This window comes from Siniperca chuatsi, linkage group LG17 (assembly GCF_020085105.1).
Source record: "Siniperca chuatsi isolate FFG_IHB_CAS linkage group LG17, ASM2008510v1, whole genome shotgun sequence".
Classification (NCBI taxonomy): domain Eukaryota; kingdom Metazoa; phylum Chordata; class Actinopteri; order Centrarchiformes; family Sinipercidae; genus Siniperca; species Siniperca chuatsi.
This window is the reverse complement of record NC_058058.1, coordinates 20095693-20123179: the sequence shown is the minus strand read 5'-3', so window position 1 is coordinate 20123179 and position 27487 is coordinate 20095693. Positions and strand designations below refer to the sequence as shown.

General features: G+C 39.0%; 3 protein-coding genes across 3 annotated transcripts; all 3 read right to left on the bottom strand.

The window, feature by feature from the left end:
* Nucleotides 1–2143: 2143 nt before the first annotated feature.
* On the bottom strand, nt 2144–8174 carry LOC122864159 (sodium-dependent neutral amino acid transporter B(0)AT1-like). The gene is made up of 12 exons (XM_044171319.1): nt 7974–8174; nt 6592–6732; nt 6317–6454; nt 6041–6222; nt 4822–4932; nt 4629–4741; nt 4370–4498; nt 3667–3823; nt 3372–3576; nt 3085–3244; nt 2704–2866; nt 2144–2455 (listed from the first exon to the last, which is right to left on the bottom strand). Exons 1-12 carry the CDS (start codon nt 8170–8172, stop codon nt 2282–2284), a joined length of 1872 nt encoding a protein of 623 aa, XP_044027254.1. The 5' UTR covers nt 8173–8174; the 3' UTR covers nt 2144–2281.
* Nucleotides 8175–8280: 106 nt separating this feature from the next.
* LOC122864158 (sodium-dependent neutral amino acid transporter B(0)AT1-like) lies at nt 8281–15647 on the bottom strand. The gene is made up of 12 exons (XM_044171318.1): nt 15311–15647; nt 14341–14481; nt 13604–13741; nt 13243–13424; nt 13043–13153; nt 12049–12161; nt 11841–11969; nt 11590–11746; nt 11286–11490; nt 11019–11178; nt 9752–9914; nt 8281–9527 (listed from the first exon to the last, which is right to left on the bottom strand). The coding sequence occupies exons 1-12, from the start codon at nt 15507–15509 to the stop codon at nt 9318–9320; spliced, it is 1908 nt and encodes a 635-aa protein (XP_044027253.1). The 5' UTR covers nt 15510–15647; the 3' UTR covers nt 8281–9317.
* Nucleotides 15648–17997: 2350 nt separating this feature from the next.
* Nucleotides 17998–27465, bottom strand: LOC122864157 (sodium-dependent neutral amino acid transporter B(0)AT1-like). Its single transcript, XM_044171316.1, has 13 exons — nt 27332–27465; nt 24141–24428; nt 21798–21938; nt 21580–21717; nt 21307–21488; nt 20324–20434; nt 20134–20246; nt 19804–19932; nt 19489–19651; nt 19197–19401; nt 18931–19090; nt 18557–18719; nt 17998–18469 (listed from the first exon to the last, which is right to left on the bottom strand). Exons 2-13 carry the CDS (start codon nt 24337–24339, stop codon nt 18260–18262), a joined length of 1914 nt encoding a protein of 637 aa, XP_044027251.1. The 5' UTR covers nt 24340–24428; nt 27332–27465; the 3' UTR covers nt 17998–18259.
* Nucleotides 27466–27487: the final 22 nt, after the last annotated feature.

The following is a 27487-nucleotide window of genomic DNA, read 5'->3' as shown; positions in this document are numbered from 1 at the left end:
ACGCATCTGCGAGTTAGTCTGGTGATGCCAGGCTACTGTTACCTTGTATTTTTCCATAATTTTATAAACATACTGTACAGAATTGTTCTCCTTGTTATAGACTAATGTATCAAAAACATTTTTGAGCATCACTTGGGTATGAGTAGGTGATTACTATCTTAGCCTAGTGTAATGTACATTGTTTTGACCCTTTGGTTAAAACATCCCAAACATTTATTTGAGACCATATTCTAAAATAAAAATCTCACTGGTGGTCCAATGCTTGAGACTTTCCATGACAGGAGTCTTTACCTCTAGCCACTGTATCTGTATCAGCCACTTCGGAAACCAACCCAGAATGTATTTATTGACGGATGGAACCATTGATGAGCCTTGAGGTCACACAGTTTCATTGTAAGTCTACAGCTAGGGTGTACCAAGCTTTAACAAACCACTTGATGATGATGTTTCAAAAGGATTCAGCCATTATATAAGACATCAGCACATGGACAGGTACAGTATGTCATTTGTAGGTTCCTCTTGCTTTTATCATTATTTTTGTGAATCATTAAATGATAATAGTCTGGCAGTAGAGGCAAAGTTCAGTTTGGCTGGAACATACTTCAGTAAAAATCATTTTTAGTTATCAAAGTTACATATTATAAGTTATTGTGTTATTTATTGCACAGTGTATTACACTAGAGACTGCTGATTAATCCATCTCAAGCTTTCCCCTGTCTCTATCACATACAGGGTATCTTGCCTGCTCCCTCCGGTATGTTGTGCTTTGTTGAACCTGGTTCACCTGACCTTACTACCACTCTGTGTTCTCTCAGTGTGAGGTCTCCCTCTCTTGGCCAATGTGCTGCCCTACATATTCTGCTTGTTTAAACACTTATACTGTATGGTTAGGTCCCACACATACCAAACTGATGTCAAAGTGCAAATGCTGTTTAAGACCACCTCATGCGTTGCCTCATGTCACCTCGTGTCTTTGGTTGAAAGTTGCTCTTGAACACACCATGAAGAAGACTACTATATTATGTTATTAGATTATATTTAAATGGAGTTGTAATTTCTTTGATTCTTCAAGTTTTCAAAGTTGTGGACAATTCATGCTTTCAGACCACAGATGCATGCAATGCTTACAATGTGCCCATTTCCATTATTAAAGTTTGTACAGTGGTGTGAAAAAGTGTTTGACCCCTTCCTGATTTCTTATTTTTTTGCATGTTTGTCACACTTAAATGTTTCAGATCATCAAACTAATTTAAATATTAGTCAAAGATAACACAAGAAAACACAAAATGCAGTTTTTAAATGAAGGTTGTTATTATTAAGGGAAAACAAAATCCAAACCTACATGGCCCTGTGTGAAATAGTGATTGTCCCCTAAACCTAATAACTGGTTGGGCCACACTTAGCAGCAACAACTGCAATCAAGCGTTTGCGATAACTTGCGATGAATCTTTTACAGCACTGTGGAGGAATTTTGGCCCACTCATCTTTGCAGAAGTGTTGTAATTCAGCCACATTAGAGGGTTTTCGAGCACAAACTGCCTTTATAAGGTCATGCCACAGCATCTCAATAGGATTCAGGTCAGGACTTTGACTAGGCCACTCCAAAGTCATTTTGTTCTTCTTCAGCTATTCAGAGACCCCAGGGTTATTAGGTTTAGGGGGCAATCACTATTTCACACAGGGGCATGTAGGTTTGGATTTTGTTTTCCCTTAATAATATCAACCTTCATTCAAAAACTGCATTTTGTGTTTACTTGTGTTATCTTTGACTAATATTTAAATTTGTTTGATGATCTGAAACATTTAAGTGTGAAAACATGCAAAAAAAAAAAGAAATCAGGAAGGGGGTAAAGACTTTTTCACACCACTGTATTTGCTATATTGTTTATCTTTTGTTGGGTAGACATTTTTACATATTTGTAGATACTGTATTTATATAGGCAAAATTATTTTTCACAGAGAGAAAAATTATTTAAATGGCAAGGATAAACAGGTATAAAACCTGGATGGGTGGAAAACAGTGTGCTGTCTTATCTCTAAATTTAGAAAGGTCCAATACAACAACAAACCACATTAACAGGCTAATTAGTGTGATGAGTAAGCATAGCATATTGATACAGCAGAAATGAATTTGCACAAAATATGAGCAGAAATATAGAGTACTTTACTGAAGTGCACCCAGAAAACATCAGTATTTAAAGAAAATTCTAACACAACAAAATGCAAAAAATCTTGCATTTTGTTGTAAACTGAAATGTAAAGTATATGACTTTTAAACAGTTTAAGAAATTTGGCTAATTTTTTCTCTGGATCTGTTTTTTTTCTTGCAGCAAACAAAGACCAGTCTACATAATGCATACACAGGCACTGCCAGACTGGGGACTCCTGCCAAAAGAAAGATGATCACGTTGATCCATGAAGGGTACAGAACTGGTGCCAGCGACGGGAACCCCTCCTGTAAACCACAAAACAGTATGATTAGCGTATTTGGTATGCAATGGCTGAACTTTGCTGAAATATGGTTAACTACTGACACGTTGATTAGTCTATGCTATACCACAGAGGAACAACATTTACATTAAAATGTTTAGCATGCCATATAATTTGTGTATTTTGCAATGAGGGAACATTAGAGAAAAAGGCAACATAAAGTGGGGATGCTTAGGATGATATATTAGCTGATCACAGAGCTTGTGTGCTTACAGAGTTGGGATCCCAGACCAAATAGGTGAGCTCTTCTTGGGCTTGTGTCACCAGGTAGAAAACTAAAATAACCAGAACGATGAGAGGACTGATGAACCTCCATGAAACCTGCCAGAAGATGGAGGGCTTACGTCCGACCATGAACTCCAAGTCCTTATTGAATCTGCCACACAAGAGGATCTTAATTTGTTTTGAAAAGTTTTGAAATATGTCATGTCATATGTTACACAGGACTTAAATAGGTCTGCTGTCTCCATAACATTTTGCTCAGTAACTGGCACAGCAGGATGCTGCTAATACTGTATGGTGATTTTGCATCAAATATTAAGATGTAAAGCAAAAAGGACAATGTGTTTGAACATAGTTTGAATAAGCACTCACCTGTCTATGCCATAGATGTAAACAACAGCTATCATCTCAAACAATCCGATGGTCAGAAGTGGAACAGATCCAGCAAAGTTGTCAAAGAGATCTACCCAATAAATCCCTGAATGCTGCGCAAACAACAGGGAGATGACGAAGGCGACAACACATGTTACTCCTGAAACACACGTGCACAAGAACAAGCTTGTGTTAAAACAGAACTCAGAGACAAACACTAAAGATGTTTCATTTGGGAGATGAAAAGCTGCGGAATTGTTTGAGTTGATTTTTTAAAACCAAGTTACCAGTTTGTGCTTCATGGGGCCAGTTTTTAGGGAATACATTCAAGTCTTTCAGTGGGACCACCACTCCCTCAATGTTGCCAAACAGGGTTGAGAGTCCCAAGCAGACGAGCATGGTGAAAAAGAGGACAGACCAGATTGGAGAACCAGGCATCTTGGTGATGGCTTCTGTGAACACAATGAAGGCCAGACCTGTTCCCTCCACTCCCTGCAAAAACACACTCATTAGTCGCAATGCAGGTAGGAGAAAAGAATACAAATAACGTGGGACTTGATAGATTTTCATCAATATAGTCACCTCACTGAGAAGTTTGTGCATGTCACAGGTTTTGATGTCCAATCCAAGAACAATATCAGGAGAGGAGCTGTTGAAGTGATTAAAGGCTGCCTCGTAGTTGCTTGTAGTGATGCTGTCTTCAGGAAGGTCAAATGCATTTGATAATGTCATGATGTTTCTAGGGGCAAAATATGTATTTGGTCATAAACCAAAGTATACTGTATACACACCACACCGAGTTCATGCAATTATCCTGTGGGGAACATGAATAACTGTACCAAATGTCACAGAAATACATCCAATAGTTGTCAAGACATTTCACTGAGGCCACTAATGTCAACCTGTTAGTGGTGCTAGAGGAGTTGTCAGAGGATCACTCTTTGGGGACTGTGGATATCTGTACAAAATGTTATGTCAATCCATAGTTGCTGAGATATTTCAGTCTGGACCAAAGTGTTGGACCAACTGACCAACCAACACTATCATCCCTATAGTCACCATGCTAGTGTGGCTAAAAGACTGTTACTCTGGTAAATACCCTCCCAGGAGGAATGATAACAGCAACCAGTTAGTCTTTCAATTTACATATGGGCATTTGGGTAATGTATTGAGATCTGACATATATACACATAGGCCATATAATTTCAGAGTTTGAGTTATAGATAGAAAATCAACATTTTTGTCTTTGTCAGATTATCATGATTGAAAAATGAACTGTACTCACTCACTGATACAGTTGTCATATTGCTCTGTGGCCCTGAAGCCAATGATGGTGTAGGTGACTGTGGCAGCATAGACTGAGGTGAAGCCAGTTACGGCCGACAGGATCACAGCATCTTGCACGCAGTTGTTGCTTGGGGAAAGAAAATAAGCAACAGAACCAAAACACATGTTGACTTTGGGTCTGAGAATGGCTACTCTATTTTTTTCAATCAAAGTGAGCAAAATGAAAAAACACCACAGGTCTTCTTAATGTCTCTTACTGAACAGGATTGTAGCTTGAGAAGGAGATGAGGCCTCCCCACGCCAAACCAAAGGAATAAAAGACCTGGGCACCTGCATCCAGCCAAGTTGTTGGTTTAATCAACTCGTCCACCTGCATGAGCGAGGTATACATTGTGATGCGGCTTTGAGCTATGAGATATAACTTTTTTAAAATCTAGATTTGAAACATACGTCTGGTGTGAAGAGGAACTTTATTCCACTCAGGGCGCCTTTAAGAGTCAGTCCTCGGATCAGGAAGACGGCCAGCACTATGTAAGGCAGGATGGCTGTGACGTATACCGCCTGAGGTCGTGACAAGAAAAAAAAGAATAAATGATAATGGACATTTATATTGAAGTTTTTTCAGTAATGTCTCATAATTGACCATTTGCTAAACCCGTTCCCAAAAAAATCTATTGTCCAATCATAGCATAGCAACTGTAACTAGGACCAGAAGCCTGTCAAGCTTTGAATTTCTCTGTATGTTTAAGTGGAGTGCATGGGGCTATAGAAAGAGCGATACTCTTTACCTCTCTAAAACCAAAAATACAAGAGCAGTGTAAGGAATGGATTCTTGTGTGTTTATCTGCTCTAACATACGCTTCAAACATTAGCATGTCCAGTTAACTAGCTTACCTACAGCAGTAACTGAGCATTACTTCCAAAGCATGGGGCATTTTATACTACATTATTTTGTGGGGTTACAGGTTTTGTAAAAAATAATTATTAAAAAAAATCCCTGTTCACGACTAGCACATTCACTGTGTAGTATTTCGCTACTGTGCAGAAACTCGTCCTGGATACTATTATATCAGTGTGGGGTAACGTTAGCAGCTCTGTCTCTATTGGATTTGGGGAAGTTTACACTCCAGATACCCTGCCCAAGCTCGTTCTCTGAGAACATTCTTATAATGTTAAAAGTGAAATGTAGTGTTTGAAAACATGAGGAATAAAGCATGAATCTGACCTCTGTCTTGCTTGTCCATGTGTGTAAGCTAAGCAGCTAAACATATGTATGTTAGAACAAAACAAAATAGCTCTACACAGTGACACAAGTACGCTGCTGTTTCTTTTTTTCTACACGTCTTCTACATGGATCACGAATTGCTGATGTTTTGCCTGGGACATTCAGCTTTAACCTCAGTCTTTTAGCACGTCATGCATTATGTATATAGCGACGAACCGAAAAAATCAACGGTCTCCGGGTAGAATTGAGAAACCTGCTTTTATCCACCACTGTCTGAAATAAAGGACCCATTGTTTCGAGTAGGCTAGTAAATCTGTAACATTTACAATGATAACCCTGTTATCATTGTAAATGTACTTTGCGAGAATGGAAAGTTTGACAGGCGTAGCAACAGTAACTAAGGTAGGCTTATCAAACGGTCAGTTGACTGAAGGTCCGACAAACCTTGCCTGAAGTGCTGATGCCCCTTATGCAGCAGATAGCGATGACGGTCCAGGCAGCTACCAGGCAGACTACTATGGGCCAGTGGATTCCCCCAGACTCAGATATGGAGGCCGAACTATTCAGAGTCACTCTGTAAAAGTAATAATCCACAGTGGAGCTCTGTTGACACTCTGGTACAAATCCTGAAGGGGCAAGAGTATATACATAAACAATGATGCAATTTGGGTGCTTTGGTGTGCATGTGTCTGGGATGAAAATGTGTGTATTTTCAAATACCTGTCCCATTGTCATTGAGAGGACACTGGGTCCAAGGAAGCGGGTCTTGAAAGGAATTGAAGAGATACCACATGATCCAGGCTATTAAGGTGTTGTAGTACAGTCCAACCAAAAAGGACACCAGCATGGAGGCAATACCTGAGGAACAGCACCATTAACTGTGACATCACAGTCACAGGAAGCCAGATACTCACTAATGACTTTTGTATTGCTGCGGTGCCAGAGCCAATTTTTTTTCTCTTTTGTTGTGTTCCAGAGCCTTTTTTTTTACTTACCAACACCAGTCAGATAAGGGCTGATGGCCCTCCACACTCCCACGCTGCCTTTCCTGAGACGCTGGCCAATGGCAAACTCCAGCAGCAAGAGAGGCATTCCTTCCAGCACCAGCAGGATCAGGTAGGGAATCAAAAAGGCACCTGGAAAATGTATGTGATAAGTGGTAATAAGTCCCATGACATATTCTCATCTCTTTGGGTGCACAGTGAGTATCAACTTGGTTTCCTCTTTTCTTTGGGGTTGTGGTAATTCTAATACTTTTCAGCCATGCTAGCGATATGGCTGAAAAGTATTGGCTCTAGGGATGGCAATGTTGGTCTGTTGGTCGGTCCACTACTTAGGACTGTGACTCATGTCACTAATTATCTTTCTGCATTTCGAGGTTTTATGCATTTTAAGTAGATTTGTGTTGCAGACAACAACACAATATGGCCTGCTGGGACGTTGGCAGGGTTGAAATATGGCATGTACTGTACATTAAAATGTTTGGGGTTTTTTTTTAACCTTGCTGATAACTAATTAATAGCAGTTAGATATTAACAACAGTAAACACTTACAGTTACAGATTTGTTGTTTTATAATGCTGTGATAGACAAAGTTTATGACTTTTGTTATTTAAAGATGTTTTAATGCAATTTAGTGAAGTTTTTCTTCATACATAAAAAATAAAATTTCAAAACACTAAAGACTAAAATGTGACATTGGTGTTGTTTAGTATCCATCTGTATTGTCACATTACTGTTACTGATGACAAGGAGAGTGGCTTTTACTGTATGTGCTTGAACCCTCTAGTTAACAAGTCACAGAAAAACAACAGATTATACTTAAAACATGCATGCCTTTGAAATCTGTCCCATCCCCTGTGGCTCAGTCTGCACAAAACACACACATAATGTATGTAGTATGAATGCATAGCATTCTTAGCATTCAGTTTCAACTTAACCCATATACAGCTGACCCAAGGGACTCTGCATGTAGCTCATATGTCATGCCAAAGGTTAGCCATTACCTCAGAAGACCTCATAGACTTGAGAATCATTAATATAACTTGATGGGGATTTCATGCCACTCTCTTATAGCTGGAAATGAGTGATATATTTAACTTTCCTTTTAACCTTAGGTAACCTAAGGACCAGTGATATTATTTAAAGTGAAATGGTTATGTTCACAGTGTAGATATTGGGCAATAACTTTGGCCTTCTGCACTCCAAAATGTCCCTCAGAGAAAATAATTTCTAAAAGGCAGCATAAAAATGCCATAAATTCCCATAAGATCAACATAAATTCATTCCTCGGGATCTCAACCATACTTAAATCTGTCAAACACTCATTCAACAACTTAACCACAGATGTCCATTTTACCCTTTTTGTCTGAGCTTACCTCCTCCATGACTTTGACACAAGTAAGGGAATCGCCACACATTACCAAGCCCAATGCAGAAGCCCACACAGGTTAGGATGTACTGGGCTTTGTTGTCCCACTTGGGCCTGTCCCCAGCCTCCTCCTTTGCCATCCTCTCCAGATCCTCATGTTTAGGGATCCGGAGATCCAGTCCTGGGTTAGGAAGTACAAGTCTCATGGCGACCACATATGCACTGAGGCAGAGACGTAGTGTCTACTACAGTTGAAGCATTAGTGAGGGGTTAGTGTATACGTATCAATGTCCACATAAGAGCACTCAGCAATGTTGAAACAAGTTTATGATCTTTTACTTTATCTGTTGCAGGCTACAGATTAACCAGTGCACAATCTGTACTTTTGTCTTTATATAGCCATTCAGTCATTCATTTTAATAATTAAGTGTCAAATGTACAACATTTCATGGCCAGGCCAATTAAAACTTAAACCTTAACCTAAAATTAAGTTTAATCACTGGATGGCCTCCTTTGTCACACAGAGGTGAGAAGAGATCATACTCATTGATTTGTTATGAAAGTGTGCTTACAGTATGTCAAAAGTTTTAACAAGAATGATCTCCTCTATTGAAGATTTTTTACAAAATATTAATATAAAACATTATTTTGTATACTAGACACAGGCATGTACTAAACTTACAATATCAAAAGAATAGTTAGACATTTTTGGAAACAGAGAGTTAGATGAGATTGATACCACTCATGTCTGTGCTTGGCATAAAGAGTGGAAACAGGGGAAAGCAGCTAGCCTGGCTCAGCCACAAATTGGGATTTTTACTCTGTGGTTTTTGTACAGATTAAACAAACCAGATATAATGTGTTAATAAGCATGGTTTAGAGGTGCTGGTAGGTGGATTTTGTTACCTTTGAACATAGCCAGGCTAGCTGTCCTTTGTTTCCAGTCTCTATGCTAAGATAACCGGCTGCTGGCTGTAGCTTCATATTTAGCACATACACATAAGAGTAGTATCAATTGTCTTATCTAACTCTCGGCATGAAAGCGAATAAGCGCATTACCCAAAATGTCCAACTATTCCTTTGATGTACAACATATACTTACATGTGAAACATGACACAGCAGCACGTAAAGCAATAACAATTACTCTCTCCAAAATCACATTATTTCAGAAAATACTTTAAATTAATAAATTTAATGAAACTTTTTACAGATAAAAGTCAGTAGTCACTAGTGCGGTCTTCAGTCACTGTGCATGGTATGACGAAGAAAAAAGGCATGAGCATAATATGCAAACAACAATAAAACAAGTCCATTTTCATTTTGTTATTAAATATTCAAAGTAAAAGCTATCTAAAACTTAATTTTGTTACTCATTTGTATTTTGGCAGAGATAGTGTCCACTATTTCGTTACTACAGTCCTTCTGCTTGCAGCATTTCCTCTGGAAGAATTTGAAGATGGCAACCACTGGGATGGCTAAACTGGGAATTCCAGCCAGGATGAAGATGATGACGTAGATCCAGGAAGGAAACGGACGCGCTTCGAGGGTGGGGAAGCTTTCCTATGGCCAGAGTCAAGGAGAATGTTACAATTTACAGCACACAAGACGACACACAAGAAATGACAACGTTTTGTTTTATAACCATCATTAATGATAAGAAAAAGTATTCAGTGGTGAATTTCTCCTAGTGGATTTCTACCACCATCAGTAATAGAAACATTTTAACATCATCATTACATCTAAAAAGGTCTTTAGGCTTAAACTATTGTGATGAGCACACTTACTGCCTCCTGGTCCCAGACCAAATAGGTGAGACTCTTGCTGACTTGGGTTACAAAGTAGAACACCAAGATGACGATCATAATGAGTGGACTAACCACCCTCCATGTCACCTGCCAGAAAATATTGGGCTTGTGGCCGATCATAAATTCAATGTCCTTGTTAAACCTGTTTGGAAGCAATAAGAGAGAGACATAATATCAGCTGAGTGTGTATGAAAGCATCCATAAAAGACAACCTTGTACTTTTATTAGATACAGTAAATAAAGCAGCCTGTGTGTGTTCAACATGTTGATGCTGCACGGGCCTTCAAGGAAATAAACTCCACTCTAGTTTAAAACCTAACCTTGAGTCCTCACATAACAGAAAGACTGGAAAGGTGGGGACAGCTAACACAACAGCTAACATAGTGCAATATCTTGCACATTGTACACATTTATATAACTTCTAACTATCTCTGTTCCAAGGTCAGAATACAATGTTATTTCCTTCCATTGTTTCAACTGTATTACGCACTCCCTCGCTGAGTATCGGACACCCTCATTGGCCTGTCCAGCAACTGTCCTCACATAACAGAAAGACTGGAAAGGTGGGGACAGCTAACACAACAGCTAACATAGTGCAATATCTTGCACATTGTACACATTTATATAACTTCTAACTATCTCTGTTCCAAGGTCAGAATACAATGTTATTTCCTTCCATTGTTTCAACTGTATTACGCACTCCCTCGCTGAGTATCGGACACCCTCATTGGCCTGTCCAGCAACTGTCCTCACATAACAGAAAGACTGGAAAGGTGGGGACAGCTAACATAACAGCTAACATAGTGCAATATCTTGCACATTGTACACATTTTTATAACTTCTAACTATCTCTGTTCCAAGGTCAGAATACAATGTTATTTCCTTCCATTGTTTCAACTGTATTACACACTCCCTCTCTGAGTATCGGACACCCTCATTGGCCTGTCCAGCAACTGTCTCTGCCTCATGCATGTATGACGATAACAAGACTAAGAGACTAAAGCCATGCTAGCAGCTCTGTGAGACTGTATTTCAGCACATTGGTGCTTTGAGCTAAATGCTAACGTCAGCATGCTAATATGCTCTCAGTGGAAATGCTAACATCCTGATATTTAGCAGGTATAATGTTTACCATGTTAGTTTAGCATGTTAACATTTGTTAATTAGCACTAAACACAAAGCCACTAGCGTGGCTAAAAAGCCATTACCTTGGACACACCAATAATCACTTCATGGATAGACTCACCTATCTATGCCATAGATGTAGATAACAGAGAACATTTCACAGAATCCAATGACCAGCAGGGGGATAGAGCCAGCAAAGTTGTCAAAAAGAGCTAGCCAGTAGTTTCCAGAGCGCAGTGAAAATATGAGCCCAAAAGCGAAAGAGATTAAGCAAGTCAGACCTGGAAAAACAATACAAAAAAGAGGTTACGCTCATATCTCTAGATCAAATGTTCTAATCCTGACGTGAAAACGTATTTTATATTTAACAGGGGATTCAGAAAATTACCACAGAAAACTTCTTTGGGCCAAGTTCGGGGCAGCAGGTTGAGGTCCTGCAATGGAACCACCACTCCCTCGATGTTGCCAAACATAGTTGAGAGGCCGAGGCAGAAGAGCATGACGAAGAAGAGGACAGCCCAGAGAGGAGAAAAGGGCATCTTGATGATGGCTTCTGTGAACACGATGAAGGCCAGACCTGTTCCCTCCACTCCCTAAATGGATTATACACCAGATATTTCAAACACCAGCTAAATTGTTAACAATAAATGAATTAAAAACAGTGGTATAATATCCAAATGATATCTACTGACCTGACTTAGAAAAACCTGCATGTCACAGGTCTGTAGTTGCAATCCTTGAATGATATCTGGATTTGTCTGGTTGAGGTGGGTCAAAACTTCATTGTAGTTGCTTTCCGTGATGTTGTTTTCAGGATAGTTGAAGGCATTCATCAGCTTCAAGATGTTGCTGCAAAAAAGCACAGAGAGATGAGTTCAGTCTGATATGAGAGAACCCCAATTACTTTGTTTTTTAAGATACTTTTGTGCAATTTGAAACTCACTCTCCCGTGCAGTCGTCATATTTTTGTGTGGCCCTAAAGCCGATGATGGAGTAGATAACCGTTGCGGAGTACACTGAGGTGCATCCATTGATGATAGAGATGAGAACAGCATCCTGCTCACAGTTGTTGCTACAAGGAAATTATGATCATGTGAGGAGAACTGTTCAAAAGACAGTGCAATGTGATACTGTGCAGTTCAGTTACTCACTGAATAGAGTTGTAACTGGAGAAAGAGATAAGACCTCCAAAAGCTAAGGAGAAGGAGTAGAAAACTTGAGCACCTGCATCCAACCAGGTCGATGGATTCATTAACTCATTCACCTAAAAGAGTATAGAAATTAGATTAGGCTATGTTAACAATAAAACTGAGCTGAGATTCCTATGCAAATTACTTCCTATTGTACTCCTGGCTTGTAATTGCTTGGATCATTAATGAAAATGTATTGACATTTTTCATGTTGGCAGTATGTGTTAGAACTTTCATTATCAGCCAATTTATCTTAGACTATTCAATAAATCTTCAATTCAAATGCAACTTTGCAAACTTTCAGCCATAGTGGTTATCTCTGTTTATTCTAACTACAGCCCAGTTTATCATTTGCATTTCAAAAGTAATTGATGCAGTTTCTGTATCATAAATGTAAAACGCAACACGTTGTGTGCACCTGAAGACACTAGATGTTCAGAACAGCAAATATAAAGGCTTGGTTTGACATTTTTGAAAACATGCTTATTTGCTTTCTCTCCAAGAGTTAGATGACAAGATTGATACCACTCCGCTATCCGGTAAATATAAGGCTACAGCCAGCAGCTGGTTAGCTTAGTTTAGTATAAATACCGGAAATGGGGAAACAGCTCTGTCTGAAGGTAACAAAGTCCGCCTACAAGCACCACTTGTTTATTTAATCTATGCAAAAATGGAAGGGTAAAAACTAAAAGTTGTTGTTTTACAGAGGTTTATGTGTGGGAACATGAACCTCTTTCTCACCTCACAGTGACGACAAGACTTCAGAAAGTTATTGCTTAGCTAAGTTAACTGCCTGCTGGCTGTACCTTCTATTTAATGGACACACATAAGGGTGGTATAGATCTTCTCATCTAACTCTCAGTAAGAAAGAAAATGTTGAACTATAGCTTTAAAAAGTGTGCACAAAATTAATTTAACTGACACGTGTTGGTTGATGTGTTACATCATTGCTTACATCTGGTGTGAAGAGAAACTTAATTCCCTCTACAGAGCCTTTCAGAGTCAGTCCTCTGATGAGGAAGATAGTGAGGACCAGATACGGCAGAGTGGAGGTGATGTAGACAGCCTGAGAAATGAGAGAATGACAAAATGAGCCAAAGACATTTGAACAAACATCCCTTCCACATTAGATTAGGTGTAATGTGACTTTCAGACCTTTCCAGTGGTCTCAATGCCTCGGATGCAGCAAACATAGAGCAGAGTCCAGGCAGCTACCAGGGCTAACACCATCCACCACTGCAGACCTCCAGACTCATCAATAGCTGTTGAGGTGTTCAGAGTCTCTCTGTACCAGAAGTAGTCGACAGTGCTACTCCGAGCACACTCCTCCACTAGACCTGCATTGGACAGATAAGGCCAGATAAAGAGATAGCAAGCTTAGGATCATATAGTTAAGAGCAGGATGTCAGCAACCTTGGAAAGAAATGTTATCACAGACTGTACAGAAGATGAATGAACAGCATATGTGGGTTTATTAGAGCCTATCTGACTGTCATCTTGATATTTGAAGGCATACCTGTCCTGTTAGCATTGAGAGGACATTGGCTCCAAGGTAGAGGATCCTGAAAGGAGTTGAAGAGATACCACATGATCCAGGCCATGATGGTGTTGTAGTACATGCCCACCAAAAATGAGACAAGCAAGGATGCAACACCTGTAACAAAATTAAACAATTAGTCTTGTGGTAATATTTTTTTTTAGTGTCAAGTCATAGTTAAGAGTCTATGGCCAATGCTAGCAGCTGTGTTCACCATCTTAGTTTAGCATGTTAACATTTGCTAAGTAGCACTAAACAAAGTATAGCTGAGGCTGATGGGAATGTTATTAGTTTTGTAGGTATTTGGTCATAAACCAAAGTATTGGACAAAATTTTGACTTGATGAAAAGTTAAGGGATCACCAAAGTGCTAACAGTTCATCCTATGGGGGACATGCATGCTGTAAAAAGGTTTATGGTAATTCATCTAATAGTAGTTGAGAAATCTTACATAAAACCACAAAAGTGAACTTCATGGTGGTGATAGAGGAAAAGTCAGTATGGGATTCATCCTCTGGGGACCATGAATGTCTGTATAAAATTTAATGTGAATCCATCAAATAATTGTTTAGATATTTCAGTTGGGACTTAAAGTGAAAGTGGCGGACTAACCGGCTCACCTACAGACTGACATTATTACCATCCCTGGAGCCCATGCCACTAGCATGGCTAAAACAAACAGCACACAACCTATTGTGAATTTTTTTTTTTACCCACCAACTCCCTTCAGGTATGGGTTGATTGAACCCCACACTCCCACACTGCCCTTCCTCAGGCGCTGACCAATGGCAAACTCCAGGTGTAGCAGTGGGATTCCCTCCAGGACCAGCAGGATAAGGAATGGGATCATAAACGCTCCTAGAGGTACAACATTCACATCATCATAATGAGTTGACAATATGGTGAGGGATTCACTTCAATCAGCACTTTATGATGGTGAGTAAATATTCAGCAGTAGACTTAAATCACATTGCTGTTCCCATAAAGACACCCATAAACTGTAAAAAGCATTGTACTTTTTAAAAAAACCCATAATGGGTACTATTTTTTGTGGGAGCTTTTTTGCTTTTATTTGTGCAGCTGAAGATAGACAGGAAGCGGGGGTCTCGACCATGGTACATCGCTTGCTCTACCAGGTGAGCTACATTGGGTACTATTTATATCTATTTATATATAGCATTATAGTTTGAGAAAGTAAAAAAGAAGTAAGTAATTCCAGTATTTTCAAAATGTACCAAATTGCCAGCTGAAGTTAATTAAAATGTTCAAGTTGATAAGCTATTATCTAAGGATTCATTGATTGATTTAAAACTTTTAACGTCTCAGGCATTCCTATCATTTTTAAGCTTGTTAGAGAGCAAAGTGATCTCAAGAGAAAAAACGTGTGATAAAACTGTGTGCACTGCTACAAATACTGTATCTCTGCAGGTTGTAGCACTTTAAAACATACACTAAATGAGTTTTGCCAAACACAAGTTACCCACAATTTTGAGAAAAGATGCTTATTTTAAAGAGTTCTTTATTAAAAGGTTTTAAAAAGTTTCAAATGTGTCAGTTTAAGTGTTATATCCACTATAATTATGGATGTTATGGTTATGTACCAGGTTTAATTTTGACCAAAGATCGACTGACTGAGTTTTGCAAAAATCCTCCTCAACTACTGAAAACAGATACATAGATCCTTTACCTCCTCCATGGCTTTGACACAGGTAAGGGAACCTCCAGACGTTGCCAAGTCCCACACAGAAGCCCACACAGGTGAGCAGATACTGGGCTTTGTTGTCCCATTTGGGCCTGTCTCCAGCCTCCTCCTTCTCCATCCTCTCCAGGTCCCCATGAGAGGGGATCCGGTCATCCAGTCCAGGGTTTGGTAACTTCAGCTTCATCGTGGCTTCTTGTAAACTTCACTGGACTCAAACAATCAATGGGCTGTGTCCTTTCTCATGCAAACGTCCGTCTCTGTGGACTGTCTCTCTCCGAATCCTTTACCCTTACTGTGTGCTGGGAAGGGGCACTGAGGTATTTATTGTGACCTATGGCACCTAAACTGCAGTTATCAGCAGCTCATTACTGTCTGTTTTGTATTATGTAATGTCAGCAAGTTTAAGCAGAAAAAGGTGCAACCTTCTCGACTCTTAAAACGGCAAGATTTTACCGATGGCCAACAAGCATATCCGAAGCATTAAAATGTGATAATAAATTTTTTTTGTGTCCGTTTGTTAGCCAGAAAGAATTAAATATTCTACAGTCAGAGGGAACACATTTTCCATCATGGCTTATCTTAACCATCAGGCCACGCCTTCTCCAGTCCTTGAGATATCAGATGCATATCATTTCAATCTGTACAGGCACATTTGGTTCATGTTCTCTCAGACTTGAAATTCAAATGCTGAATCATGCATATAGAGTAATCATGAACATTTCTACTATGTTTATTGTTTTGCACCAAAATACCAAAGCAAATTCCTTGTACGTGTAAACCTACTTAATAACGTAGTAGTATCCTTGTATCATGACACGTTTATTCTGCAGTGTAATTGTTAAACAATTTAGAGTGCATATAAACCTTATCAGTGTTCCTGTCTAATACAATTATTAACCAAAGAAAGACTGATGTCGGCATTTACAAAGTGGTGTAAATTGACTGGCAGTCATATATGTGGTTATTTTAAGGATGTGCAGGTGTGTACAGTATGTGCTACTGTTACTACTGTTAGTACAAAATACTTATAACCTTGTAAAGATACATTAAGTTCAACCACCAAAAAGCTGTGGTTCAGTAGACATGTGGAATCATATTTGTTTAACTGTAAGAAATAAAAATGGATGGGTGTTTTTTAGTGATTTCTTTTACTTGAAAATGAACAGATATATATCCAAATAGATAAGATATATATGTCCCTGGATTGAATGTTGATGCACCATATGAATTTCAAATACAAATAACAAATTAACAACAGATTTAATTAAACTACAAATTTTACAATTTATTTATATTTTCAAAATTCTCATTAAATTTCTCATCTATTATTTCCACCCTTCAGAACACGGCACAGTGGTGCAGTGGCTAGCACTGTCGGCTCACAGCAAGAGGGTGAACCCACTGGCCTCTCTGTGTTGTGAACCCCTGACCCAGTAAGGATAAGCGTTATAGATGATGGATGGGTGTATCAAATGACAAATGTGAAAACGATGTGTAATGTGAAAGGAGTCGCTCGATGAACCTCCAGAGAATTATCAGCTGAATCTGCAGCTCCCTTCGGCTTTATGGAGCTTTATAGCGAGTTTCAGCTCATTGTGTAGCTGCTCACCTGAAACTTTTCTGTTTTGGTTCACTCTCATCACTGTCTGGTGTCATTTTGTTCAGCATAAAAGCTCTAAAAATCCACTGTAAACTACCGAATGGCAGACAGAAACAGTTACTAGCTGGTGAAGTTAGAGGAGCGTTTAGCAGCTTAAGCGCCAGGTATTTCCCTCAGGAGTTGGTGGAGACCAAAACAGAGCTAAAAGGAGAGTGAATATTGGACTTAAATTTACCAGGTGGCCAGAAACATCATTGTAAATTAAAGATAACTTTACTCCTTAACTGCTGTTTTCCGCTGCCCAAAAGTGGCCAAAAAAAGAGCAGTTATTGTAGGTTTAAAGACAAGAGTGTGTTCAACAGTATGAAATAAAGAGTATTTTTACTAGTTGTAATTTCAAAGCATTTAAAAAAAAATTGCATTAACATACTTGGAAAAATAACATTCCATGTTGAAACACTTTGGCACACATAATAACATCCTACACCACAGGTTAGCTAATTGCATTCAGGGACATACAGTGAGCCCAGAACAGAAACCTTGACATCAGTACATTTTGAAGTTGAGTAAATTTACCATAAATGTTCATCATGTTTGCCATTTCACTCATCAAGTCTTTTCGAGCATGCAATGAAATTCCATCACAGCACGTTTATGTGACAAATGTGTTTATGAACATGATTGCCACGTAAACTGGAAACTGGTAAATGGAAAATAACATCTTTGATACCTCAGAAATTAATAGAATTACATTTTGGTGAAACTGTGCATGTTATGAAATACCTTGCAACAAAAATATGACCCTAACTTTGTCTTTAATAATTACTGTTTGATTTTATTTTCTCTGAATGTTAAAATAAAATGGCAAACATCACCAGATGTTATAAAGACATTAAACTGACTAATGTGTTTGTATAATGTTTTTTTTAAATCTTATATTCTTTTCCAGACAAAAATGGACCAAAGTTGAAGAGTTACCTCATATAGTGCAAATGTTGTGCCAGTCAGTTCAGATAATGCCCTTAAATCTGTTGATCAGATTTAACTCAGCAAGTAGGAGTTAAAAGGAAAGTAAGCGTTCTGCTGTTTATTTAGCTTTTCACCAAAAATACAATAACAATTGTATAGAAAATTCATAATGATTCAACATACTTTAATATACACAGACACTCAATATACACACTAACAAAAATGTGTAATACAAATATCTCCTTTTGTCAACACAGCACACAGAAAATACAGTATGTTAACCATTCAAAATTAAATCACTGAATTTTAACAAAGAAAAGCAATAGAGATCCCACCATAAAATAAATAATCATTGTTGTGTCATTTTATGACTTTGTGGGAGTGTCATACATGTTGGTAGATATAGTGTGGAGCTCATGTTTATTGATTTTTATTGTTTTCTTGCAGCAGCATCTTTGGAATAATTTGCATAAAGCCAGTCCTGGGATCAAAAGACTGGGAACTCCCGCCAGAAGGAAGATAACAACGTAGATCCAGCTAGGGTAGGGTAGTGTCTCCAACACTGGGAAGTTTGCCTGTAAATATTTCAAAATGAAAACATATTTTAAAAATATGATTATTTGGAGCAATGTACTCTACCTAATGCAAGTTGTGAAACATACTGAGCTTGGATTCCAGGTGATGTATGTCAGTTTGGCTCTGACTTTGGTGACAAAGTAAAACACAAAAATGATCAAGACAATCAAAGGGCTGACCACTCTCCACATGGCCTGCCAGAAGATGTTGGGTTTGTGTCCAATCATGAACTCAATATCTTTGTTAAACCTGTCAAAGAAAAAAGATCTGACTCAGGACTCCGTAGGAATGTTGTCATATTTGATAGTATAAAACTTGATTTGAGAAAGGTATAATCAACATGGCACATACATACATACATGCATGAACATAAAACACTGTAACTACATGTCGATTCCAGGGATTCATTATGACAAAATAGGCTTAGCAATCTCCTGTTCAAGTTGTCTTAACCAATTACCTATCCATTCCATACAGGTAGGCTACACCAGTCATCTCACAGAAGGCGATAATGAGCAGAGGGATGGAGCCTGCATAGCTGTCAAAGAGTGCTAACCAGTAATTACCAGACCGCTGAGCAAAGATGAGCGCGATCAAGAAGGATGAGAGGCATACAATTCCTAGAATCCCAAACAACACAAAATAACTTATTGACAACCTTAGTCCACTGTAGGCATGTACGTACTGTCAGAACATTGGGTCCCATAGGTTTATAGGATCATTTACCTGTGAGCACCTCTTTAGGACACTTCTTAGGAAAGATATTTAGGTCCTGCAGAGGAACCACAATTCCCTCTATACTTCCAAACATGGTGGAGAGCCCCAGACAGAAGAGCATGATGAAAAAGAGGACAGACCAGAGAGGAGAAACAGGCATCTTTGTGATGGCCTCTGTGAACACAATAAAGGCCAGACCTGTTCCCTCCACTCCCTGGAAAACAAGCGCACAGTCAGCTTCAACACTTGGTGGACTTAGAAAGGAAAAAAATCATTTTGATAATGAATAAAATCATCATACATCACTGAGAAAAGTCCTCAGGCTGCAGGTGCTGAGATCCAGCCCCCGAATGACCTCTGACCCTGAGACCGTACTGTTGAGGTTTTGCAGCATTTCACCATAGTTGCTCTCTGTGATGGTCCCCTCAGCTAGATCAAATGCATTCAGCAGCATCATGATGTTTCTGAAAGAGGAAAGTTCGGGAACATAACTGACTGAAAAATAGTTCACACTGTGTAATGTTATCACTGTGAGAAAACTAACATTTAGCTTAGAGATTCTTTAGTTTTGCCTTGATTAACTAAAAAAAATTGATGTAATATTCCATGCACATACTCATTAAGGCAGGCATCAAACTGCTCTGTTGCCCGGAAGCCGATGATGGAGTAGATAACAGTGGCAGCATAGACAGAAGTACAGCCATTAATAATGGAGATGATTATAGCATCTTTTTCACAATTGTTGCTGGAAAGAAATTAAAAATTAATATCATACATTTTTGCAACATAACTCATTTTATTTAATTTTTTTTTAGAGAAAATGCTTTAAAATAGAATATGAAACATTATATGAAATATAGACCTCATGGCACTTTATTCTGTATATCTCCACTGATAAGATTAGATGCCACGTAGACACGTGCAGTGATCCACAGTGTGTACTTACTGAACAGGGTTGTAGCTGGAGAATGAGATAAGACTTCCAAAGGCCAGGGAGAAGGAGTAGAACACCTGGGCTCCTGCATTCAACCACGTTGATGGGTTCACCAACTCATCTAGCTAGAAATCGATAATATCATCAGCAAAGTGTTTTGTCTTTCATGCTAATAAGTCATAAAAATGATGGCTATACTGACATCTGGTGTGAAGAGGAACTTGATTCCCTCTACAGAGCCTTTCAGAGTCAGTCCTCTGATGAGGAAGATGGTGAGGACCACGTATGGCACAGTGGAGGTGATATAGACAGCCTGAGAGAAAGAAAAGAGAAATCTTAAAACATAAAGTAACATTGTATTACCTTCAAATAACTGGTATGGTTTCTGCAAGAAACAAACATGAAATTGCTCAAATTGGGTGCTTTTTTCTAACGCTTATGGTATTGTTAGCAGCCTAATAGTGTTTCTCAAAATCAAGCCCACATTTCCTGTTGCAACCCCCACCCAATTTAAATGACAGGGTTTTAAACATTTTGGAAAATACATTTATTTTCCTTTTTTCTGAGAGTGAGATGAGAAGGTTAATTTTATATCTATCTGTTAAGTTACGGAGCTGGAGTCAGGACGTCTTTAGTGGCTAAATTTGGGACTAGCTTAGCATAGGAAGCAGGGCATATTGATGTTTTTACACCATGTCGGCAGAAGGGGGTAGAACAGAAAAACCTCCCATTATTCCAAACTGGGAGTGTTGACACATTACGCCACTGCTAACCTTGTATTCACACCATTTAAATACCCCAAACTACCTACTTTTGATTTGTCACCTATTTGGAGCGATTTGTTAAAAAGTGAAACCAGATACAAACAAAGAAAGTACAGGCTCTTTTAAATCAGCTGAATTGATTGTATAACCATTTTACCACTGGTTGGTTGACACTTCCTATAGTTCTTTTCACTAAAAGGAGAGACAGGAGAGATGTCAATCTAGCACATTCTGTACACACACACACACACACACACTAAGCAGAGGTGTGGGTGTACCATGGATGTGTATGGCCTTTAAAATGCAGCACATCATAGTATCAACTTTAAAAACTATTATGTTTGGTCAGATATATTGCTGATGCATGGCATGAGGAATCTATGCTTCCACATTACACACATTAATGCCATTGATGTACTACCTTGCCTGTGGTCTCAATCCCTCTAATGCAGCAAATATAGAGAACACTCCAAGCAGTAACCAAACAAAGCACCATCCACCACTGCAGACCTCCAGCCTCGTCTATAGCCTCCGAGGTGTTCAACGTCTCTCTGTACCAGAAGTAGTCCACTGGAGAGCTGCGTTTGCATTCTGACACTACACCTACAGGAAGGGGGGGGAAATGTAATAGTTTGAATGGATCGTAAAAAATATGTAACTGAAATTAAGATTTTTTTTAAAAGTGGTGACATGCCTGTGAGATTATCGTTGAGAGGACACTGGCTCCATGGCAGGGGGCTCTGAAAAGAGTTGTAGAAGTACCACATCACCCAGGCGACGATGGTGTTGTAGTACACGCCCACCAAGAATGAAACAGTCATGGACGCAATACCTGTAACAGAAGGGGAAAAGCAACAGTGTTACATTTTGTAGACCATAAAACCAGATTGCAATATTTCATAATGGACTCACCGACTCCAGTCAAGTAGGGGTTAATTGCAGCCCAAACCCCTACACTGCCCTTTCTAAGGCGTTGGCCGATGGCAAACTCTAGGTACAACAGTGGGATACCCTCCAGGACGAGCAGGATAAGAAATGGGATCATAAAAGCACCTGAGGACACACCAAGGTAATCTTAGATAACTGGAAAGATAGAAGAGATGTGCGTGTTAGATACACTTTCTTTATTGTAACCATGTGTGATCATTGGAACATTAGATATTCTTTACAACACCTCAACACATTGAAATGGTCTATAATACATACATAATTCCTTTAATATACCCTTATTAATTGTCCCCCCAATTAATTTTATACAGTGATTAATCTTTCACAACTTCAACATCATGCCAGAAACAATTACACATGCAGTATATGGAATAATAGGAGCTTTTATTGTCTTCATTGTCATGCATGACGGAGCAGGTGGAATAGGCTCAGGGCTGAAAGTTCACTCTGCTATCAGGACTTTTCAGCATATGAGCTGATATAAAAAAGCTGAATCACACATCCTATGATCCTTTTGAATAATCATTTTGAATTCTTGATGTACAGTTTGACTTGTTGTGACCTATATGGAGTGGGGGCTATTAAATTCAACCACAGATTGTTACTTGTGTCAATGAAGCTCTCCGTAGTAAAACTAGCTAAATGTTAACCACTTGAGATAGTATACACAGTCTCCTGAATGGCAGCTGATGCTTTATCTTGACATCAGTGGCACAGAGATTGTTGGGAAATCGGATTTCCATCTCTGAAGGGTTTTATGCTTATCTCAGTATTGTCCTGAGGGTTCACATAAGTTAACGATAAAACTCTTCTCTCTTCCCTCACCTGGCCCAGTGTACATTAGCCTTTGTATGTTAGCCGTTTTGTCACCTTTAACCTATTCTATCTCAATTACTGTATTTCTAGGTGTTCTGTTGGGTGACAATGTTGCATCGTCAAAATGTTGACTTTTCAAAAACAAGAAAACTGCTTTGTTAGTAGCTTAACCGTTATGTATTCTATTATGAAAAATAACCTCCGCAAAAAATTGTTGTCGGTTTGTCCACCACTTTGGTCCAGACTGAAATGTCTCAACAGCTAATGGATGGGAATGCCATTAAATTATGTACAGATAGTCGTGTTCCCTTGAGGATGAAGCCTACTGATTTGATGATCCCCGATTTTCCTCTGACATTTATGTGGTTTTGAGTGAAATGTCTTGACTATTGAATGGATCGTCGTGACATTTAGTACAGACATTCATGTCCCCCACTGGATGAATTGTAATCAATTTGGTGATCCCTAAACTTGTCATCTAGTGTCATCATCAGGTCAAAATGTGTAGTTTATGACCAAATACCTGCAAAACTAATGGCATCCCCATCAGCCTCAACTGTACTTTGTGTTTAGTGTTAATTAGCAAATGTTAGCATGCTAACATGTTAAACGGTGAACACGGTAAACATTATATCTGCAAAACATCTGCATGTTAGCATTATCATTGTGAGCATGTTTACAGCTGCCTCACAGAGCTAAAGCATGGCTGTAGGTTCTCAGTGTTGGTTTTTAAAACTCTTAGTTTTAATACGTTGATATAAGGAGGTGCAAAACAGTAATTCAGTTTCATGAAAATGTTGCAGATACTATTTCTTTATGTACTGTGGCATCTGTGCTGCTCTGGCTGATACATTCTGAGTGTTTGCTAACTTAAAATATGCTGATTTGTCTGATAAGTGATAAGTGACTTGAGCACCTCTCAGACAACACCTCAGCACAAGGCTGTTTATGTGATGATGCCCCTCACAGTCAAGAGGTAAAGTTCAAGGATTCTGCAAAAACATTTTCTATACAATTCACAAAGCCACTTTGCCAGTAGTTGTTGTTTCTTCACAGGATAGATGATCCTATCACCAAACAGTTTACATTTAAACCACCGCTCTGTAGCTTAATGGAAAACAAAAGAAAACAAAACTTCCTTGTACAGTGGTTTAACGCATCGGTAGTTCTTTGCTGTAAAATGGACATTTTAGCTTTGTGCAGTAATGTCTATTCACATACACAAGTTAATATTTAACCAAAACCACTTTAAGTGCAGATATTAGGCTCACAATGATGCATCATGGTTTTATAGTGCCACTTTGGATGATGGAGTATGTTTGCTCAATACGTATTTATTTTCTTTAAATAGTCATGAACCTTCAATGTGCAGTTTTACAGCATTTCCTAGAAAGCAATTTCCAAATTTCTAAATTATTTTCAGTTTTTTACTATGGGAACTGGTTTATATGCATTACTTCCACATTTTAACTACAGATAAGAAGAGCTTACCTCCTCCATGGCTTTGACACAGGTAAGGGAACCTCCAGATGTTGCCAAGTCCCACACAGAAGCCCACACAGGTGAGCAGATACTGGGCTTTGTTGTCCCATTTGGGCCTGTCTCCAGCCTCCTCCTTCTCCATCCTCTCCAGGTCCCCATGAGAGGAGATCCTCTCTTCAAGCCCGGGATTGGGAAGAACCAGTCTCATGATGCATGTGTGGACTTAATCCAGTGTACAGATTTAAAGTGTCAGCAAGTCTTCTTCAGTGGAAGCAGGGAAGATCTCAGCGCTGCTGGCTGTTGGAGAGCATGAGCACAGATGGTGTGTGTGAGTGCACTTTGCACATTCCATTTATCTCTCCATCTCATCCACCATCTTGAAGATACAGAGTGGACATGGGTGTCACTGTCATAAAATACTCCTCCCAACAATTCATAGGATGTGTGTGGTGGAGAATTTGACATGCACACACACGTAGCTACAATGTGCACCAATTCATGCAAATGTATTCATTTAATTATACAATATGCATGCATTCTTTGTATCAAGTAATATTTTAAGCATTTATTACTTTGATGGTAAACATCTAATTCAAACAGAACATTTTGTGGATTCCATCCAAAATTACCAACCGGAGAGTGAATATTCTTTAAGAACTGTTAATAAGCAACCTAGTTAGTAAATGTGTGACTACAGACAGGAGAATAGAAGTAGAATAATTTCCTCTCACAATATATTATATGAAAAACTAAAATAATCGCTCAATGCTGACTCATTCAGGTATCAGTTGGGTGTGGAAGGGTAACAGCACTCATAGAACCACAGCGTTAGTGATCTTGTGGTTTGTATCATTATAGACCAAGTAAAAGTCTACGTGTATTTATTTCATTTAATATTTAATTTGTTTTATTTAAGTATGAAACATGACAACATTTCATAAAAAGAAATGAATAAAACCAACACAAAAATATTTCACAAAAATCGCAGCAAAAGTAAAAACACAATATTTCAGAAAACATACCAACAGAGCTACATCTGTCTGACTGACAGTCTACAGAATAACGTAGGGTAATGTGTTTGTGCCCCACAGCATCCTGGGAGAAAATGTGTCCCATTTTGGTTCTTGGTCAAGTTGTCTTGTGAAATCTTGTTGGGGTTTAAAAAAAAAATTGTTTTATGAAAAGGTTTGTTTTCTCAGTTGTTCATATGATTCATGAAATAGTGTGTTTTACACTTCAGAGCTACTGTATTATCACAACAAGGGAGCATTCAGGGCCAAGTGTTCCCTTAAAAGCTCTTTGTTTGGTAACCATCAACAATAATTTACAAGCACGATATTCATGAAATGGGTTGTCGTCACTCATTGAACACCAGGTTCACTGCTATAAAGGCGAAGCTTTGGTTTAATTTGTGCTCTCAAGTATTAAATATGCTAACTCTGCTATATCATGGATCATAGATATCACTCAGCTGGTGGTCGATGTAAAGCACCTCAACTCATTCAAGATGATGATTTATGGTTATGGATTACCAGCCTAAATTAACAAAGGCTGGAAATTCCAGATAAGAGTGCATACAGTGATTGGTTGTCAGGGTGTGTGAAGAAATCTTTGTACTTTATTTCTTACTTTACAACCAGCCATTAACTTAAGATGGACACTACTAACAGCACTCACACACCAAGGTGATGTGTTTACCAGTGTTAAAAGAAGTGGCTTTCTGCCCTCCAGTGGTAACAAAGAGGTGATCTCCACTGATTTTCCAGTAAGGATTTAATTTCATGTTACACAATAGATTTTGCTCACATACACAGATGATGTTTACAGGTGCACAGACAAAGGGCCTAGTAATGTAGTGAATGGACTGCATTTATAAAGCACTTTACAATTTGCCTCCCATTCACCCATTCACACACCAGCAGCGAGCTACTACCATGCAAGGAACTGGCCTGACCATCGGGAGCAGTTGGGGTTCAGTGTCTTGCTCAAGGACACTTTGACATGTGGACAAGAGGAGCTTGGGGATCAAACTACCAACCCTGTGATTAGTGGACAATCCGCTCTACCAGGCTAAGGCCTACATAACATCTCAGAGTAAAGGAACATTTAAAGAGCTCTCATTCTTCTCATGTTTCCATCTACTATACGTAAATACACCTGTGTGTTTAAGTTTGGAGACAGACAACTACAGTCCTGGGGTATAATTATTTTGTTTCGTAGTCTTGTGATCACATAATTATTATCTTGTGACCTCAGCAATTTTTAACACATCAGCAGATAACACCATTAACCTATTGCAGCTGCATCCCAACAGAAATGTCCTAATATTCCTACAGAGGTTGATAATGCCTGTGTCAGTTTACTGTATAGTGACTAAATATTCCAGTATTCCTATACAGCAACTGATATTGAACCTGTAGCATTCAACAATTAGTTTTATACACTGTAGAAAAAGTACATTAGTTGGTCCAAGTTTGACTGAAAGAAACACTGTACTACCTGCATTTAAACGTTTTGGCCACAAGAGGTCAGTATTTGTCAAGATTGCACTTTAACTTGCAGCAAAACGCAAAACTTTCAAATATTTTCCCCTGCATTACTCTTATTTAAAATTGCAGTGTGTCTGTTGTACTCTATAGTGAGCTTACAGCAAATGTATTCTTTTTATTTAATCTCTGACCACATTGTTTTATTAGGTTATTTATGTAATAGCGCCATAATATCCAATAAAGGCTCGTACTGTCTCTCAGGGCTAATGCAGCCAGGTGAATATAGTTTATTTACACTATTTATTACTTTATGGTATATTCAGCTTTATGATTTTGCCTTTTCTGTAATGTTCCGGCTGCATCTTAGATCTTTATTTTACATTTATATGATCATATTCTTCTAAATATGTTTTCTAGCATTTTAGTACAGTTCATTTTCACATGGAAAGCCACTGCTAAGCTGTGGACGGTGATCTGAAGGGAGGGGGAGGAGGGAGCGATGAGGCAGAGGGGATAACAGACGGGGGGTTACTGGGACTCAGACAGACAGCAGACCGGCTGTCCCAAGCTGCGTTGATCCTTCACTCTCCTGGAGTCCGCCTGCTGCCTCCCCTTTATCACCGGCCACCTGCCTCTCCGACAGGAACACAGCGGCATCAAAAAGCTCAGGGCGAGCACAACCAAAGCAAGGAGGCGAGACAAGATACTGACCGCTGTCTTGTAGCAACCTTTTCGGCTTCCAGCACCCTCCCCCCCGACCCGTGTCCTGCGGGAGGACTGGCTGCGCACTGGGAGCACTTGGTGACCCGGGTTTGTTGTCGTTACCACGAGAGGAGCGCTCAGCGACCAGAGCCATAGCTGGTACAG

What these genes read in the sequence shown, in the direction of transcription:
- LOC122864159 (XM_044171319.1), bottom strand. Translation starts at nt 8,172, where the DNA reads ATGAGACTTGTACTTCCTAACCCAGGACTGGATCTCCGGATCCCTAAA. An exon ending in AGTTCCTCTTCACACCAGAC is followed by an intron (nt 4,742 to 4,821) that starts GTATGTTTCAAA and finishes TCGCTCATGCAG; the next exon opens with GTGGACGAGTTGATTAAACC. An exon ending in TACATCTATGGCATAGACAG is followed by an intron (nt 2,867 to 3,084) that starts GTGAGTGCTTAT and finishes CTTGTGTGGCAG; the next exon opens with ATTCAATAAGGACTTGGAGT.
- LOC122864158 (XM_044171318.1), bottom strand. Translation starts at nt 15,509, where the DNA reads ATGAAGCTGAAGTTACCAAACCCTGGACTGGATGACCGGATCCCCTCT. An exon ending in GCATTGAGACCACTGGAAAG is followed by an intron (nt 13,154 to 13,242) that starts GTCTGAAAGTCA and finishes CTCATTTCTCAG; the next exon opens with GCTGTCTACATCACCTCCAC. An exon ending in AGTTTCTCTTCACACCAGAT is followed by an intron (nt 12,162 to 13,042) that starts GTAAGCAATGAT and finishes ATACTCTTTTAG; the next exon opens with GTGAATGAGTTAATGAATCC.
- LOC122864157 (XM_044171316.1), bottom strand. Translation starts at nt 24,339, where the DNA reads ATGAGACTGGTTCTTCCCAATCCCGGGCTTGAAGAGAGGATCTCCTCT. An exon ending in GTGTCAAAGCCATGGAGGAG is followed by an intron (nt 21,939 to 24,140) that starts GTAAGCTCTTCT and finishes GTGTGTCCTCAG; the next exon opens with GTGCTTTTATGATCCCATTT. An exon ending in TGAGGACTTTTCTCAGTGAT is followed by an intron (nt 19,402 to 19,488) that starts GTATGATGATTT and finishes CTTGTTTTCCAG; the next exon opens with GGAGTGGAGGGAACAGGTCT.